At 42.1% G+C, this 18,553-nt stretch overlaps 1 protein-coding gene across 6 annotated transcripts in view; it reads left to right on the forward strand.

Moving 5' to 3' along the window:
- Positions 1 to 3,809: 3,809 nt before the first annotated feature.
- RIMKLB (ribosomal modification protein rimK like family member B) overlaps positions 3,810 to 18,553 on the forward strand; it is a 116,895-nt gene continuing 102,151 nt past the window's right edge. For 5 of the 6 annotated variants that reach the window (XR_011558188.1, XR_011558190.1, XR_011558189.1 and 2 more), the window contains exons 1-3: positions 3,810 to 4,334; positions 4,945 to 5,369; positions 11,943 to 12,162. Coding sequence is in view for 2 of the 6 variants with exons in the window: in XM_070741751.1 (XP_070597852.1) it covers positions 11,988 to 12,162 (175 nt within the window). In the remaining 4 variants the exon portion in view is untranslated. The remainder of the gene's footprint in view (positions 4,335 to 4,944; positions 5,370 to 11,942; positions 12,163 to 18,553) is intronic. The other variant, XM_070741752.1, reaches the window with a different exon arrangement.

An 18,553-nucleotide genomic window follows, 5' to 3' on the forward strand; every position in this document is an offset into this window, starting at 1 on the left:
TTAATTGCAATTCCTTTTATTCTCGTGAGATTAATTCTTTCTTAATATCTGCGATTTACATTCCTCCACAAGCATCTGTAGAAAAGGCACTAAAAACCCTAGCTGGTCAGATTACGGAGGCTGAAGCCAAATACCCTGAGTCACTGGCCATTATTTTGGGAGATTTAAACAAGGCAAACTTAAGAGATAAGCTACCAAAATACTTTCAACATGTAAATTGTCCCACCAGAGGCAATAATATCTTAGACCATTGCTACACAACAGTAAAAAATGCTTACCGGGCCTTACCAAGAGCAGTTGTGGGCCACTCTGATCATTGCATTCTTCACCTTGTACCTGCTTACAAACAAAGATTTAAAGCCATAAAACCAACAATTAAATCAGTGAGGACTTGGACTGACGAAGCAAAGTTAAAGCTATAGACTTGCTTTGACTGCACAGATTGGAATATTTTTAAATACACCTCTGCAGACCTAGATGAACTCACAGATACTGTACCATCATATGTCAGCTTCTGTGAAGACCTATGTGTACCAATCAGGAACTTGCAAATATACAGTAACAATAAACCTTGGTTCACAGCCAAACTCAAGCAGTTACGTCATTCTAAAGAGGAAGCCTACAGAAAAGGTGATAGAATGCTGTACAATCAGGCCACAAATATATTAACAAGGGAGATCAGAGCAGCAAAAAGGAACTACTCTGAAAAGTTAAAGAATCAATTTTCAACAAATGAACCAGCAAACATGTGGAAAACTCTCAAAAACATCACCAGTTACAGCAAACCACCTTCCCAAGCCGAAGGAGATCAGCAATTGGCAGATGGCTTGAATGTGTTCTGCTGCAGGTTTGAAAAGAAACCACAACCACCTATCAGCACAACCTTCATTCCAGACACACCAACAGCCGCCAAATCTTCTACAACTGAACCCATCCCATTGGGTTTACAACCCCTAGTGATCACAGAAAAGGAAGTGAAAGATCTATTTCACAGATAGAAGCCTGGAAAAACACCAGGCCCAGACAAGATAACTCTTGCTTGCTTAAAAATCTGTGCTGACCAGTTGGCCCCCATCTTCACCCAAATCTTCAACAAATCACTAGAGTTGTACTATGTTCCTTCCTGCTTCAAACGCTCTACTATCATCCCAGTGTCGAAGAAGCCCTCCATCAAGGAACTGAATGACTACAGACCAGTTGCTCTAACATCTATAGTTATGAAAACCTTTGAAAGGCTAGTGGTGTTCCACTTGAAAACCATCACGGATCCACTATTAGATCCCCTGCAATTGGCATACTGAGCAAATAGATTGATAGATGATGCTATTAATATGGCTCTACACTACATCCTTCAACATCTTGAATCTCCAATGACCTATGCTAGGGTCCTCTTTGTAGACTTCAGTTCAGCATTCAATACCATCATACTGGACATTCTCTTAACCAAACTAAATCAGCTAGCGGTACCTGAACACACTTGTAAATGGATCACAAGCTTCCTAACAGATAGGAAGCAGCAGGTGAAGCTAGGAAAAATCACATCAGATAAATGTACAATTAACACAGATGCCCCCCAAGGCTGTGTACTCTCACCACTTCTCTTCTCTCTATACACTAATGACTACACTATTGAGTCTTTGGAGAGGGGCGGCATACAAATCTAATAAATAAATAAATTTCAAACGATCCATCTGTTAAACTACTGAAGTTTGCAGATGATACAACAGTGATTGGACTCATTCGAGATACTGATGAATCCGCACACAGACGGGAGGTTGAACAACTATCTTTGTAGTGTGACCAGAACAATCTAGAACTGAACACACTCAAAAGCATAGAAATGGTGGTAGACTTTAGGAGAAACCCTTCCACGTCTCACAATACTAGACAACACAGTATCGACAGTAGAGACATTCAAATTTCTAGGTTCTATCATATCTCAAGACATAAAAATGGTCAACATCAAAAACATCATAAAAAAGCACAACAAAGAATGTTCTTTCTGTGCCAGCTCAGGAAGCTCAAACTGCCCAAGGAGCTGCTGATACAGTTCTACAGAGGAATCATTGAGTCTGTCATCTGCACCTTTATAACTGTCTGGTTTGGTGCTGCAACCCAACAAGACTGACACAGACTTCAAAGGATAATCAGAACTGCAGAAAAAACAATTGCTGTCAACCTGCCTTCCATTGAGGACCTGTATACTGTACGAGTCAAAAAGAGGGCGGGGTAAATATTTACTGACCCCTCGCATCCTGGACACAAACTGTTTCAACTTCTACCCTCAAAATATCACTACAGAGCACTGACCAAGACAACTAGACACAAGAGCAGTTTTTTCCCAAACGCCATCACTCTACTAAACAAATAATTCCCTCAACACTGTCAGACTTTTTACTAAATCTGCACTTCTATTTCTACTAGTTTTTCTCATCATTCCTATCATCCTTTTCCTCCCACTTAGGATTGTACAACTGTAACTTGTTGCTTGTATCCTAAATTTTTTATTAATATTGATTGTTTCTTCATTGCTTATTTGACCCTTATGACAATTATTAAGTGTTGTACCACATATTCTTGACAAATGTATCTTTTTTTTAATGTACGCTGAGAGCATATGCACCAAGACAAATTCCTTGTGTGTCCAATCACACTTGGCCAATAAAATTCTATTCTATTCTTTTCTATTCTATTCTAAATGGGCCCTTGGATTGGATGGCCAGAGGCATCATATGAAAATAACCCTTATTCCTTCCTGTCCATTTCCATTTGATGATTCTGAGCATTAAGAGCCGGAATAAGATGATTTGTTCCTTCCTCCAGTGACCTGCTCACAACTGCTTGTTTTCTGCTAAAATTAGAAATGTTTCACAGCAAAGTTGCCCCCCACAATCAAGATGAAAACCATTCTGTTGGTTAAAAGTGGAACTAATCCACCACTCATCCTGCAAAAATCAGTCAAGGCAGATACTATGACAGTATCAAAAGCTAGTGAGAGTTTACTAAGGTAATAATCAATCACCAGCTAAATTTAAGCAGCCTTAGTCTAACTGGCATTTTACAATGGCACTCTAATGGTTCCTCTGTCAGTAACAAGGGATTCTTCTTTAATTCTTTTAGTATTTAACAGGATAAGATGGGGAATTTATTAATTGGGATGTTTTCTTGAGGATGCATTAAGTGACTGTATGAATTCTTCAGCTGGCTGGCAAAGACTACAGGAAAAGAGGGACTTTCTATATTCTGGGTCACAAATCCCGATTCCCCTCTCCCACGCAGCCCATGCAGAGCTCCGTATGCAGTCTGGTTGCTGAGCTGGCAAAGAACGAATGCTCCTTTTCAACGAAGATGGCTCACGAGGTAGGTGCAATGTACACCGTCGGGTGTGAGCGAGTACCATATTTCAACAGAAGTCTGCAAAGTGGGTGGGGTCGACTGGGAAACGGCCACAAATTCTTAAGAGAATAAACCCAGTGAAAACTGGCAGCAGAGAAGAAGAAAAGGACAACTTCACTGCCACAGTAGCTCCACTCCCCTTGTGCCTCACGTACGCGCGCTCCCTTCCTCCCTTTAACGACTACAGCTGCTTCTGAGGAGACGGCACCCAACTGGGGCGGGGGAGGGGAAAGATCGCTGCGCTTTGCCGCTCCCTTCGCGGGATTGGTTGGAGGAAGGGGAGGGGGCTTTCATCTAACGGGCGCGCGCGAAATGGGGCGTCCTCGAGTACGCTGCGTGTGCCGACCGCGCCCCCTCCTTTTTGCGGTGCGCGCGCTACCGGCATCTTCCGATCCCTCCCTCCGACCCCAGCATTAGGGCGGGCTGTCGAGATCGAAGGTGGCGGTTTCTGGAGGTCTGCGAGCGTGATTCAGGCGACCGCGGGAGCCCTACGGGTGGGCAGAGGCGCTGCCTCTCTCTCCCCTAAGTCGTGGGGAGAAATTAATTTCGCTGGTTCATCTATAATACCAAGGCTGGGCACGTCAGCTCCCCCTTCCATCATCAGCCTCTTGCTGACGATCTTGGTGGGGGAGAGCGCGCGGGGCTGGAGAGGCCGATTTCGGCACCTCCCCACTTTTTTCGTTTTTCCAATTTTGATCATTATCACATCGTCGGGAAATCTGATATTACCGACCGAGATTTGAATAGGGCCACATTTGCGGGATCCATCGAGTCTACTGAAGCGTCTTCTTTCCCAGTCATTTTTATATCCCCCCCACACGTATTTTATTAACACCCTTTTATAATATTCGAGAGGACGTATTGAATTCCCTGCCTAATCTTCCTAAAATCTAGAGTCCTGTTCAGTAGGAGTGGGAAACGACGGGCAGAGCAACCAGGTTAGTGATGACTTGTCGAAAGCTTTTCGACTAGAAATTGCCTCATCTGTGCTCAGGAAGGGAAATGTGCATTCTGTACTGTTATTTTAGAATTCTTTGTCTGAGTACTGATGCTTATGTATTAATGGTGACATGCAATCGTAGCTGTGTGAAAAATATTTCTTGCTTGTTTTATATTACAACAAAGCCTCTTTTGTTGTACTTATCTTTGGATAGAAAAAAAATCGTCTGCTGCATAGAAAATACTTTCTTGAACTGTGCTGCTTTAAAGTACGTTTGTAATGAAATAAGTATTCTGTTAAACCATGACTTTCCCCTTCAGACTTGCAGTTTTGTTCATGGTCAACTTGCCTTTTCTTTTTTCAATTTAATTTTTTGTACTATAAGAGGGTTTTGAAGGTATGTTTTTGCTAAATTCAAAAGATTTTTATCTCATTAGAGTCATATCACATATTCATGAGTAGTAAGTTTCATTTTGTCCAGTTTGAATGCTCTCTTAGGACCTTAATCAAATCTAATTTTAGATTATACATTTAAAATCGGTCTTTTTTTTTTCTTCAGTAAGGCCTTAAATGCTAACCTGAATTCTCTTTTTTTTCTTGTTTTGCAGATACTGGTGATGCCAGGTACAGTTTTTGTAAAGGTCCTGTTCTGAGGAAGATACAAACAAGGCGTTTGTGTGCTTCGAATGCTTAGTCTTCTAAGCTTAGTATTCTTTTTTCCTTTGTTTATTCTCCTTTGCATTGAAGTAATTTGAGGATTAAACCTCCCAGCCAAATTACTTTAGTCATCAGAACAGTTTAGGTGTGGACCATCAGGGTACCAGGCAAAAACAATTTCCATGACACCTTTTTTTGGAGGTTCAATGACTACATCATTTTTGAAGAGTCAAAGGTACTGAGAGGACTTGATTATCTTCCAAGTGGGTGGTAAAAGGGAGAGGAAAAAAAAAGAAAGTTCCAGAAATATCTCTTCTCAGAAAGGAGGGCAGAAGCAACAATTCATAAGCATTACTGTTTTTCCCACCTTTGTCTGGTAAGTTATACTCTGATTATTTATTTTTTTCACCCTACTCCTGTCTTAGGAAATAGTGGTAGATTAAGGAAGGCAAGGAAAGGAAAAGGGATGGAGTTTTGAGCATGGTCTTATACAATAATTTGGCATTAGGTTATGCAGTGTGAATGTTCAAATAGCTTGTGTCCTGAATAGACATCTCAAGGAAAAGAAGAAACACAGAATGCAGAGGAACTTCCTACAATCCCAAAGAAAGTAAAAAATGGAGTTGTTTCTGATGTGTGGAATTATGGGCAAGAATTTAAAGGGTAATTAGCTTCATAAGTAGCTGAAAGTAATTGGCTAGATTTTCCCTTATCGACAAGTCAGAAGAAAAAGTTTTTAAAGAGATGTCACTGTTTTCTGAACAGTATAGGATAAGTATTCCCTCTTCACCAGGATGTGGCATCCTTTGCAAATAAAAGTAGTAGAGGATAAGTAGATTGATGCAGTCAAAAAGCATGTTTGATCACCTGGTTTCTGTGGTTATTTCTCTAAAATGAGTGTAGCAGTTGATGACTGGCTAATATTTATGTTACATTTTTTGAAGATATTTAATTTAAACCTTACAACAATGCGTACATATAAAAGGCAGATTAATGCAAAATCAGAATTAATATGTCTAGTTCAACTAGATTTTCATTTTGTAAATTCTAAATATTTATTTATATAGAACGGGGAAGATTTTGAATAAATATATAAGTTTTATATAGTTTGCACCAAATCTGTATTGATTCTTTTCACCTATTGATTTTTAATGTTACCTTTTTTAAAAGGTAGCCTTTTAAATAAATGTTTATAAATAACAGATTAGGATTTTAATCTACAATAGTACAGATAATATTTGGAATTCTCTACTATCGGAGGTGACCTTTGTTATTTTTTTCCCCATACATGGTTCTTTAAGATTAAATAAGTTCATCCTGTCATATGATAAGAGGACGCATCTACCTGATAATCTTACTTTTTCCCAGGGCATAAATATTTCAGTTAATTAAATTCTTCCCAGAGAAATTTACTGCAAAGAAACAGTATGTTTAGATAGTGTTTGACTGTATTAAGATGCCATGTTTGTTGTGGGAAAAATAGGAAGAGGTATTAGATAGGTTGCTGTTTTGACTTATTTATAACATAATAAGAGGAAATTAAAAATGAACAGATATCTTACTGATAAAAATAGCTTTAAACATGTAACATTTAAACAGGTAGCTTTCTTTTAATGGATTAATCATGTTTTATATGATACTCTGCAAAAAGGATTGGGTTGCAAAAAGTACTGGTCATCTGAATTTTGAGGAACTTCATATTGGATCCATGTTGCAAATTATTATTGTGCTATACAAAGAATTTATACCATATATGCTTGATCACATTCTTATAATCTAAATTCTTGATTTGAGACCATCAGTCTGGATTTTAATTCCCACAACTATATATCAAGAACACTAATAAATATAGGGCAGAATTCCATTCTGTCATGATACATTGAGGACTACCTGTATAGGAATTTGCAAAATATTAACATTAATACTTGAAAGTCATTGAGCAACGGGAGCCCGTTCCTGCAGTCTGGAAAACATGAAAAGTAACATCTTTGATTTTATTCTTATTTATATTTTATATTTTAAGATATTAAAACCTTTGTTTTGTGGATTGGCAATCTTTTAAAGAGGCCCTATCATATGCTTTTGTGCAATGTCAAGTGAACAGTACTCAAAAATGAAATATGTTTTGTTTTGCATTTTTAAAATTAAAAATCTGAAATCTTGTCCTCATAAATAGATTTTGTGAAATTTAGGTGCCTACATTGTGACTATCATTAATTTTTAATTTGACAGGTAACACTTTTTCTGTATTTGTTTTTCCATATAATGCAGCAAGCATACTAGGGATAGTAACTCCAAACATATTTTGTATATGACCCTGGATCTCTTATTTATATTCTCCCACACTGAAAAATCTCTCTGAAGTCATAATGCCAGATTTTAAAAATAAAAAACTAAATGACTTTCCACCAACTTTTGGTGAAAAAGAAAAGAATATAGTATTCTTTTGGCAAGCTTAGCACATCTAGAAAAATGAAACTGCCCAAAGCAACTCAGAAGATATTTCCAATCTAATTCTTAATGGCATTATTAACTTCCAAATTGCACACTGCCTCAGATTACTTAAAAATGTTTTTAATAAAAATTGTAGTCCCTATTCACTCAAAGATTATCCACAACTTTTGTACAGTTCTTCCTTCCCCACAAAATCTGAATCTTGGAATTTAGCTGTTATCATAAACATCAAAACAAATAAATTGATTTTAAAACAACCGATTCAGAGAAGATATCACAAGAAAGTAAAAATAACAGCCAGCAAAGTTACGATGTGGAGTATCCTGTTTCCTCCAAAATAAGACATCCCCTGATAATAAGCCCAATCAGGCTTTTGAGGGCTTATTTCAGGGTTCAAAAAATATAAGACAGGATTTAATTTTCAGGAAACACAGTATATAAGTAATTAGGTCTAGCAGCTGACGTAGATCTGTTGCTAGATCAGAAATGTTAAAAAAATCCAGGTAGCATAAATAAAATAGTGGCAGAACAAATGGAAGACTACTTTGTGTATGAGTAAGCCAAGAAAAAAATGAAAAATTTGTCACTTGCCTTTATTTGTCTATCCTGCATGAGGAGTGTGCAGGCTCCATTACTTGTCTCCATAAATACATAGTTGATGAAAATGGGAGCTGAATTGATAACTTTAGAATTATATCAAATGTGTATTCCATGTATGCAGTCACCCATCACTTTATACACACACATATTATTTTTATTTAAAATATTGATTATAGTAGTAAAATGAGCCGGGGTGGCGCAGCAGGTAGAGTGATGTACTGCAGGCCACTGAAGCTGACTATAGATCTGAAGGTCAGCGGTTCAAATCTCAACACCGGCTCAAGGTTGACTCAGCCTTCCATCCTTCCAAGGTGGGTAAAATGAGGACCCGGATTGTGGGGGCAATATGCTGGCTCTGTTAAAAAGTGCTATTGCTAACATGTTGTAAGCCGCCCTGAGTCTAAGGAGAAGGGCTGCATAAAAATTGAATAAATAAATAAATAAATAAATAAATAAAAAACTAATGCAAATTTAAATTTAAAGAGAAAGGAATAGGAAGGAAGAATAAAGTGAAGAAAAAGAAAAGTGGGAATATAATAAAAAACATATATACCGTATTTTTCGGAATATACAACATTCCAAAGTATAAGATACACCTAGCTTTTGGGGAGGAAAACAAGAAAAAAAATCTGCCTCCTAGAAATTTGCCTCCTTACAGCAAACAGTGCAGATGATATACACTGTTTGCGGTGTATTTCTGTGCTTGTGTGCCTGACCCATAGAAATAGCAAAGAATTGGAGAAATGTACATTATGCCAGTATATTAATGCCAGAAATTTTTATTAAATGTAGTCACACTAACCTCCCAATTATTTAAATATATCTACTCCAAACATGAGTAAGTCAGGGTCTAACTCAGCTGCCTTGTCTTAATACAGTAATACCCCGGTTATTGCGTCCCCGACCATTGCGAACAGGGTAATTTGCGATTTTTCAACCCGGAAGTCAAAACACCATCTGCGCATGTGTGCCCTTTTTTTCTATGGGCACGCATGCGTAGATGGCGCCCGGCAAATCAGCTGCTGGGCGGCTTCCCTGGGTCTTCCCCCTCTTGCTGGCGGGAGGGCGAGCAGCGGGCATCAGCAAGGAGTTTCCCCACCGCCCACGCAAACTCCTCGCTGCCGCCCGCCCTTCGCCCGCCCACGCCGTTCATTCTCGCAGCTTTCGAGCTGAGTCCTGAAGCGAATTCGCTCCGGGACTCAGCTCGAAAGCGGCGACAGCCAGCGCGGAGAAGCCGTTCGCTGGCGCTGGCTGTCGGCGCTTTTGAGCTGAGTCCCGGAGCGAATTCGCTCCGGGACTCAGCTCGAAAGCGCCGACAGCCAGCGCGGAGAAGCCGTTCGCTGGCGCTGGCTGTCGGCGCTTTTGAGCTGAGTCCCGGAGCGAATTCGCTCCGGGACTCAGCTCGAAAGCGGCGACAGCCAGCGCGGAGAAGCCGTTCGCTGGCGCTGGCTGTCGGCGCTTTTGAGCTGAGTCCTGAAGCGAATTCGCTCCGGGACTCAGCTCGAAAGCGGCGACAGCCAGCGCGGAGAAGCCGTTCGCTGGCGCTGTCTGTCGGCGCTTTTGAGCTGAGTCCTGGAGCGAATTCGCTCCGGGACTCAGCTCAAAAGCACCGACAGCCAGCGCCAGCGAACGGCTTCTCCGCGCTGGCTGTCGGCGCTTTTGAGCTGAGTCCTGAAGCGAATTCGCTCCGGGACTCAGCTCGAAAGCGGCGACAGCCAGCGCGGACAAGCCGTTCGCTGGCGCTGGCTGTCGGCGCTGGCTGTCGGCGCTGTATGTCGGCGCTTTTGAGCTGAGTCCCGGAGCGAATTCGCTCCGGGACTCAGCTCGAAAGCGGCGACAGCCAGCGCGGAGAAGCCGTTCGCTGGCGCTGGCTGTCGGCGCTTTGAGCTGAGTCCCGGAGCGAATTCGCTCCGGGACTCAGCTCAAAAGCGCCGACAGCCAGCGCGGAGAAGCCGTTCGCTGGCGCTGGCTGTCGGCGCTTTTGAGCTGAGTCCCGGAGCGAATTCGCTCCGGGACTCAGCTCGAAAGCGCCGACAGCCAGCGCGGCGCGGCTGTTTTAAAATGTCGCCGCCGGCATGGGGGGCTTGCCAGCACCCCCCGGACCCCCAACCCGGGTTTGGGGGGCTGCTAGGAAGCCCCCCATGCCGGCGGCGACATTTTAAAACAGCCGCGCCGCCCCCAATCTTCGGCTCCTCGCTAGCGCTGCGGGAGTAAAAACACCATCTGCACATGCGCAGATGGTGTTTTTACTTCCGCAGCGCTACTTCGCGAAAACCCGCTCGTTGCGGGGGGTCCTGGAACGGAACCCTCGCAACGAGCGGGGGATCACTGTACTACAACAGGACACTGTTACATTTCAGACTATACTTGTACAGATGCTGTTAAAATTGATGTGGCTTTCTGGAAGTACAGTATATGTTATTCTCTGCTATTTAAAACAAGATACAATAGCACTGGAACTCTTCAGATCAAGCCTTTATTTTAAAAAGCTTCATTTTATGATGTTGTCCAGAACAATAATAAAGTAGTCTTTAAAAAATAAGTTTAATTTGAACATTCTATAGACATTTATAGTTATTGACTTACCTCCTTGCAGCAAATAGCGCAGCCAGTTTCAGTTTTACTTTCAGTTTTAGTCAGCCTGATTAGCACAGACAACTAATAGTTTCAGGCTGTAGGGGTTGCCATAGCCTAGTCCTGCTGTAGCATGAAACAATGGGAAGCAGTCACTTGTTTATGCTAATCAGGCTGTGCGCTGTTTGCTGCAAGGGGGCAAATTGCTGAGAGGCAGAGGTCAAACGGTGGGAATGCATGGGTGGGGCTACATTCTCTACATAAGATGCACTCAAATTTTAGGGGGGGGGGAGTTTGTCTTATACTCCAAAAATACTGTACATATACATATTGTATATATGATTCCCAATATTCATCACACATATAAACAAACATAGTGGCTTTCCATGTCTATTAAGGCTACAAATAAATATATTGTCCCATATCCTATCCCATATCCATAAAACATAAACTTTTCAGTCATCAGGCAAAAGTCTATAAAGTGTTGGACAATTTTCAAAAGTTATTAGAAAATGAGGTTTGTGATGTTAGTATCTTTAAAAACTCTGCCAGTGTTGGAAACAAGAATGCTGATCCCTTCATTTCTCAGTACTCAGATGCACAAAAAACTACTGTACTGTGGTTTGCTTGCATGAAGCAACCATCTGGAACATATGGGTGCAGCCTTATCCTAATTCAGAGAAGTTCCAAGAAAATTTACCAGTCAATTTACCAGTTTTCTTAGTACTTTGGTGGTCATTTCCACTTTTGCAGAGCTGTTTTCGGTTTGCCATTCTCTCCCCTAGAAATCCTCTATCTCAAACATATGGTTTGGGGCACTAATAAGAAATAAATAGATAAAATATAGCAAAACACTAAATAATAAAGATAGAAGCCAAGGTAAAACCACACAATCAGCATAATTTATGGGCTGAACCCACAGATCTGCTGCATTACTTCTCCTCCAAAAGGAATTGTTTTTGATGGGCAAAGATGTCATTTTTGAATCTCAACAACAATTTCCCTATACAATTCAAGTACTTTTCTTCTTTCTTCTTTCTTAAGTTTTCTTCAACAGGTAATCCTATTATCTCGATTTCAATAAAATAGTAGCGAAACATATTTTTAAAACTTTTTAAACGGTTTCCATCATTTTAATCATTTAAAAGTATTTTTTTCTTTGTCCCCTCTTTTTAATTCCAATTTGAGCAAGAAATAGGTGGAGCATTAGCTTTTACCAAATTTTACAAGAAAATTGTCATTTGGAATGGTTCATATATAAGCGTGAGCTAAGATGGTTCATATATAAGCGTGAGCTAAGTTTCTTACTTATATTTTTTAGATATTCCTTTCAAAGGATACCTAAAGTCTTCAGAACTACTTCAAGATGTGTAGCTCTGTTATTCCCAGGCTCTGGTTTTTAACAGATCGACGTATCCGAGAAGATTATCCGCAGCAGGAAATTCTAAGGGCACTTAAAGCCAAATGTTGTGAAGAGGATCTAGACTTCCGAGCTTTGCTAATGGATGAAGTGGTTTTGACCATCGAGCAAGGAAATCTGGGTAAGAATACTATATAGAAGATGTGAATTAATGACTATTAGTAGAGTATGAAATAGAAGAATGTTTGTAGTTCAGGGTTAGGGTTGAAATGTGAGGGCTTGCTTGTTTTCTTGCAGATGTTTCATTACCAAAGCTAGGCAACATCATCAGTGCTAGTCCGAGAATGGAAATCTCAGAAATGATTGTATTTGGTCAGCCTGACATAGTTTCTTGTTCTTTTGGAAAATGAAGTACTGTAGATTAATAATTTTGATAGTTGGATAGATGGACCACTGCTGTCAGTCTTCTATGTTTCTATGTTTCTGATTAAAATGATAGCCACATCATAGCAGTACACGAGGGGGTGGGTGTCAACCTATAGTGCTATGTAATATAAATGTGTCACTCGCTCTGCCCTGGCACTGAACATTGTTCCGTATTACATGGCATATTTCTATTGTGCTCTACTATCAATATATTACAACTGCAGTGAAAATCTTCCTACTACAGTCTTTTGTACTCTGAGGACACCTGATTTTTGGACTATGGTAATTCCCAGAATTCTTAGTATTGGTTAGATTGGCTGGGAGTAGCTCAATGAAATGAAATGATTATTTATGAACTTCAGGTTTTTTCCCCCCAAATCAAAGCTATGTCATCTTCAAAATTTTCAAATTCTAAAGAAAGTGAATTGATTTCTGAGTCAATGTCTCACAAGTTTGCAAAGGTAATACTGTATATAAATGTACATATATTAATACCCATCAAAAAGTTATTAATTGTGATTTATTTCATTTATGCAATTTGTATCCCTTATAATTAACTTGTTGACAGATTTCACAAGAACATAATACAAATAAAATACCGATGTTAAGAATAAAATAGTTAAAATTATTATAAACATATGCTGTATGCCCACATTAAAATATTTCAGAAAATATTCAAGCAGCAAAAATAATAGAACAATATTAATAGTATACTTCAGTCATTAGCAATAATATAGGTTCTTTAACAGTCATTAGCAACTGTTTGAAATTAAAACTGCTGAGTGAATGAATGAATTAATGTCCTTGCCTGAAGTTGCAGCTGTTGTACAGTCATGGTCACATAATAAAAATTCAGGCACTTAGACTGCAGGGATGCTCCAATTCTTCACCTGCCTATCTTTTCCAGATCTAGACTGTCCTGCACAGCAGTACTAGGCACCCCTCTAGATTAGCCCTAGTCTTGCTATCGCCATTCACGTGCCACTTCACTGTATTTTCCAAGGTGTGCATGCTTTGGTGAATGACACAATTTCCCTCACTGCCAAGTACTCCTGAAGTTTTGCTTTGTTCTGCCCACCTTCATGCATTTTTCTGCTGCTATAAAATGGCTGCAATGACCTATCTGAGGCAGCTGTCAGAGCCTCTTCACTCATGACTTTGTAAACTTTCAAAAGCCATATGTGATTTTGGAAACCCCCATATGAACAGGGCCTACTTGGAAACTTCTGGAATCCCCAATTGACTTTGGAAGCCTCCGGAAGCCCTGCATGACTTTAGAAGCCTTTGGAAGCTCCATATAAACATTCCTTCATTCATTCCTTCCTTCATTCACTCACTCACTCACTCACTCACTCACTCACTCACTCACTCATTCATTTATTGGATTTATATACTGCCCCTCTGAGGACACGGGGCATCTTACAACATATAAAAACAACAATTACAATAGCTAAATCCAATTAAATTAAAATTAAACAAACAATCAAAAAACCCCAATTGTGTTAAAAAATCAGTCATACTCATTCAACAACAATCATACAAACATTTGTCGGCCATGGGGCTGGGATCTAATTGCTCCAAGCCTGCCGGCATATTTGAGTCTTAAGATTCTTTTGAAAGGTGAAGATAGTGGGGACAGTGCAAATCTCGGGGGGGGGGGCTGATTCCAGAGGGCCAGCCCCCCACAGAGAAGGCTCTTCCCTAGGCCCCGCCAAGCGACATTGTCTAGTTGATGGACCTGGAGAAGGCCGACTCTGTGGGACCTCACCGGTTGCTGGGGTTCATGCGGCAGAAGGCGGTCCAGCAAGTAATCTGGCCCAATGCAATGTAGGGCTTTATAGGTCACTACCAACACTTTGAATTGTGTCCGGAAACCAATTGGCAGCAAATGCAGTCCATGTAGTGTTGGGGAAACATGGGCATATCTAGGGAGGCCCATTATTGCTCGCGCAGCTGCATTTTGTACAATTTGTAGTTTCTGAACACTCTTCAAAGGTAGCCTCATGTAGAGAGCATTGCAGTAGTCGAATCTTGAGGTGATAAGGACGTGATTGACTGTGAGCAGAGACTCCCGGTCCAAATAGGGCTGCAACTGGTGCACCAGGCAAACTTGGGCAAACATCCCCCTTGCCACAGCCGAAAGATGATGGTCCAAAGTCAGCTGTGGATCGAGGAGGACGCCCAAGTTGCCGACTCTCTTTGAGAGGGTCAAAAGTCCCTGCCCCCAGAGTAGGTTCTTTTCTAGAGCTTTTGGAGGCTTCGGAACTCATACAGGGATTTCAGAGGCTTGCGGAGAACAGAGGCTGTTCATGCAGGGCTTCCAGAGGCTTTTGAACTCAAGGATCTTCTGAAGTCATGTGCAAACAAGCTATGTTCTTCAGAAGCTTCAGAAAGTCTCACTTGATTTCAGAAGTCTCCAGAAGTCACACACAAATTTGGAAGCCTCTAGAACAGTGACGTCCATATCTGTTGGCATATGAACAGTTGCCCTAGCTCAGCTCCAACGTGCATGTGTGTGCCGGCTAGCTGATTTTTGGCTCACACAAAGGTTCTGGGCAGGTGGCTTTGGCTTCCAAACAGCCTCCGGGTGGTGGGGAGGGCATTTTTACCCTCCCCCGGCTTCAGGGAAGCCTTTGGAACCTGGGGAGGGTGAAACACGAGCCTATTGGGCCCACCAGAAGTTGGGAAACAGGCCATTTTCGGGCTTCAGAGGGCCTCCGCAGGGCGGAGGCAGCTGTTTCCACCTCCCCAGGCATTGAATTATGGATATGGGCACTCACGCATGCACAACTGTGCACGCACATTCTCTTTCAGCACCCGAGGTAAAAAAGGTTTGCCATTACTGCTCTAAAAGTTGCGCATAGACAGGAGCTTCTGAAGAACTAGACAATAAATTAATCCCCTCTTCTTTGTGAGAGCCTTTTAATTACTGAAAAACAGGTATCATGTCCAAACCTTTCTTGAAAGTCTCCAGTGATGGAGTACCCACAACTTTTCAACCTGAAGCTTCTGAAGAACATAGCTTGTTTGCACATGACTTCAGAAGATCCATGAGTTCAGAAGCCTCTGGAAGCCCTGTATGATCTGTTACCAATTCTTTGCCTATTTTGACTTGCACTTCTCTCGGTCCTTGCTTTTAATACATTGGGCTATTTCTTCTTTTGCATAAAGACAGATGCAAAGAAGGAATTGGTTTAGTTTTTTAAAGTTTATTGTTATTGCACATCATACAATGAAATTAAATGCCATATTCAGTGTACATCATAACTATAAAAATAAAACACAAGCACACATCCTTCACATTCTATACAATTGAATTGAAAACCCAATATTGCATTAATATTGCACTATACAGTAGAATTCAATTTTCAGCCTATTTGACCTTGTTTTTATTATCCTGTACTGTCTGCCAGATGGTAATATTTCAAGAAAAGGATTCCCAGGATGAGATGGATCTTCAAGAATGTTTTAATAATAATTTAATAATAATAATAATAATTATTATTATTATTATTATTTATTAGATTTGTATGCCGCCCCTCTCCACAGACTCGGGGCGGCTCACAACAATAATAAAAACAATGTGCAATGTAACAAATCTAATATTTAAAAGAAAGCATCTAAAAACCCCGTCATTTAAAAACCATACAACACAAGCATACCATGCATAAAACTATATAAGCCTGGGGGAGATGTCTCAATTCCCCCATGCCTGGCGATATTGGGTCTTAAGTCTAGAGAAGCGATGGAGGAAAAGTAAGTCTGAATCTGACCGAATCTGAATCTGCAAGAGCTTTTATTAAGACTTACAAAGTGGCGCTCAAAGCGGCAAGATGCGCGTATCATGCCGCCTTGATTGCATCAGCGGAATCCAGCCCGGCCGCTCTGTTTAGGGTGACCCGCTCCCTTCTTAACCAGGGGGGAGTTGGGGAGCCCTTACAGAGTAATGCCAAGGATTTTAACACGTTTTTCGCTGATAAAATCGCTCGGATCCGGGTGGACCTCGACTCCAATTGGAAAACAGAGTCGACTGACAATGAGTCAGTTGAGGTGACTGGGGCCCGTACTTGTCCACCTGTCTGGGAAGAATTTGATCTGGTGACACCTGATGAAGTGGGCAAGGCCATTGGAGCTGTGAGTTCTGCCACCTGTTTGCTGGATCCGTGTCCCTCCTGGCTGGTTTCGGCCAGCAGGGAGGTGACACGGAGCTGGATCCAGGAGATTGTCAACGCTTCCTTGGGGAGGGGGTCCTTTCCGGAACCCTACAAGGAGGCACTTGCGCGCCCCCTCCTCAAGGAGCCTTCCCTGGACCCAGCCATTCTCAACAACTATCGCCCAGTCTCCAACCTTCCCTTTATAGGGAAGGTTGTTGAGAAGGGGGTGGCGCTCCAGCTCCAGCGGTCTTTGGAAGAAGCCGATTATCTAGGCCCTCAACAGTCAGGATTCAGGCCCGGCTACAGCACGGAAACTGCTTTGGTCGCGCTGATGGATGATCTCTGACTGGCCCGGGACAGGGGTTTATCCTCTGTCCTGGTGCTTCTTGACATCTCAGCGGCTTTCAATACCATCGACCATGGTATCCTTCTGCGCCGGCTGGAGGGGTTGGGAGTGGGAGGCACTGTTCTTCAGTGGTTCTCCTCCTACCTCTCCGGTCGGTCGCAGTCGGTATTAGTGGGGGGTCAGAGGTCGACCTCTAGGTTGCTCCCTTGTGGGGTACCTCGGGTCGGTCCTCTCCCTCCTGCTATTTAATATCTACATGAAACTGCTGGGTGAGATCATCCAAGGGCATGGGGTGAGGTATCATCAGTATGCAGATGATACCCAGCTCTACATCTCCACCCCTTGTCCAGTCAGCGAAGCAGTGGAAGTGTTGTGCCGGTGCCTGGAGGCTGTTGGGGTCTGGATGGGTGTCAACAGACTCAAACTCAACCCTGATAAGACGGAGTGGCTGTGGGTTTTGCCTCCCAAGGACCAGTGTTCCCTCTAATTTTTTTTGGGGGGTGGGCGGAAAAGTATGGTGTCTGAGAGGCAGTCCCTTCGGGACTAGGCGGCACAGAAATAATAAATAAACAAACAAACAAACAAATAAAAAAGCCACCCTGTTTTGCCTCAGAGAATTTCAAAATAAAATACTGTACTGTGTGTCTATAACAGTGAGCTCATAATAGGGCAACTCTATCAATATCAAAATGCCACTTAAATAGTTGAGCTAGTTTCAAACTAGATTTTGATTTTCTTTCTCTTTTCCTTACTCCCATTCCTTCCTCTATTTTTTCTATCTGTTTCTCTCTCTTCCTCTCTTCCTCCCTTTCTCCTTCCCTCTCACTCTTTCCCTCTCGGCTTCTGGGCAGGTTTGGAAAACTCTGAGTTGATGATGATTTTTAAGTGAGCGATTGCTCACTGCTCAGCTTAGAGGGAACTATGCCAAGGACAATTCTATTTGTCCATCCATCACCCTGGTGGGGGAGTCATTGACCCCCTCAGAGAGGGTCAGCACCTTGGGCGTCCTCCTCGATCCACAGCTCACATTAGAGAAACATCTTTCAGCTGTGGCGAGGGGGGCGTTTTCCCAGGTTTGCCTGGTGCACCAGTTGCGGCCCTATTTGGACCGGGAGTCACTGCTCTCAGTCACTCATGCCCTCATCACCTCGAGGTTCGACTACTGCAATGCTCTCTACATGGGGCTCCCTTTGAAAAGTGTTCGGAAACTTCAGATCGTGCAGAATGCAGCTGCGAGAGCAGTCATAGGCTATCCCAAATATGCCCATGTTACACCAACACTCCGCAGTCTGCATTGGTTGCCGATCAGTTTCCGGTCACAATTCAAAGTGTTGGTTATGACCTATAAAGCTCTTCATGGCACCGGACCAGATTTATTTATTTATTTATTATTTGGATTTGTATGCCGCCCCTCTCCGAAGACTCTGTATGCCGAATCTCTCCGAAGATTATCTCAGGGACCGCCTTCTGCTGCATGAATCCCAGCAACCAGTTAGGTCCCACAGAGTGGGCCTTCTCCGGGTCCCGTCAACTAAACAATGTCGTTTGGCGGGACCCAGGGGAAGAGCCTTCTATGTGGCGGCCCCAGCCCTTTGGAACCAAATCCCCCCAGAGATTAGAATTGCCCTCACCCTCCTCACCTTTCG

This window comes from Erythrolamprus reginae, chromosome 2 (genome assembly GCF_031021105.1).
Source record: "Erythrolamprus reginae isolate rEryReg1 chromosome 2, rEryReg1.hap1, whole genome shotgun sequence".
Classification (NCBI taxonomy): Eukaryota; Metazoa; Chordata; class Lepidosauria; order Squamata; family Dipsadidae; genus Erythrolamprus; species Erythrolamprus reginae.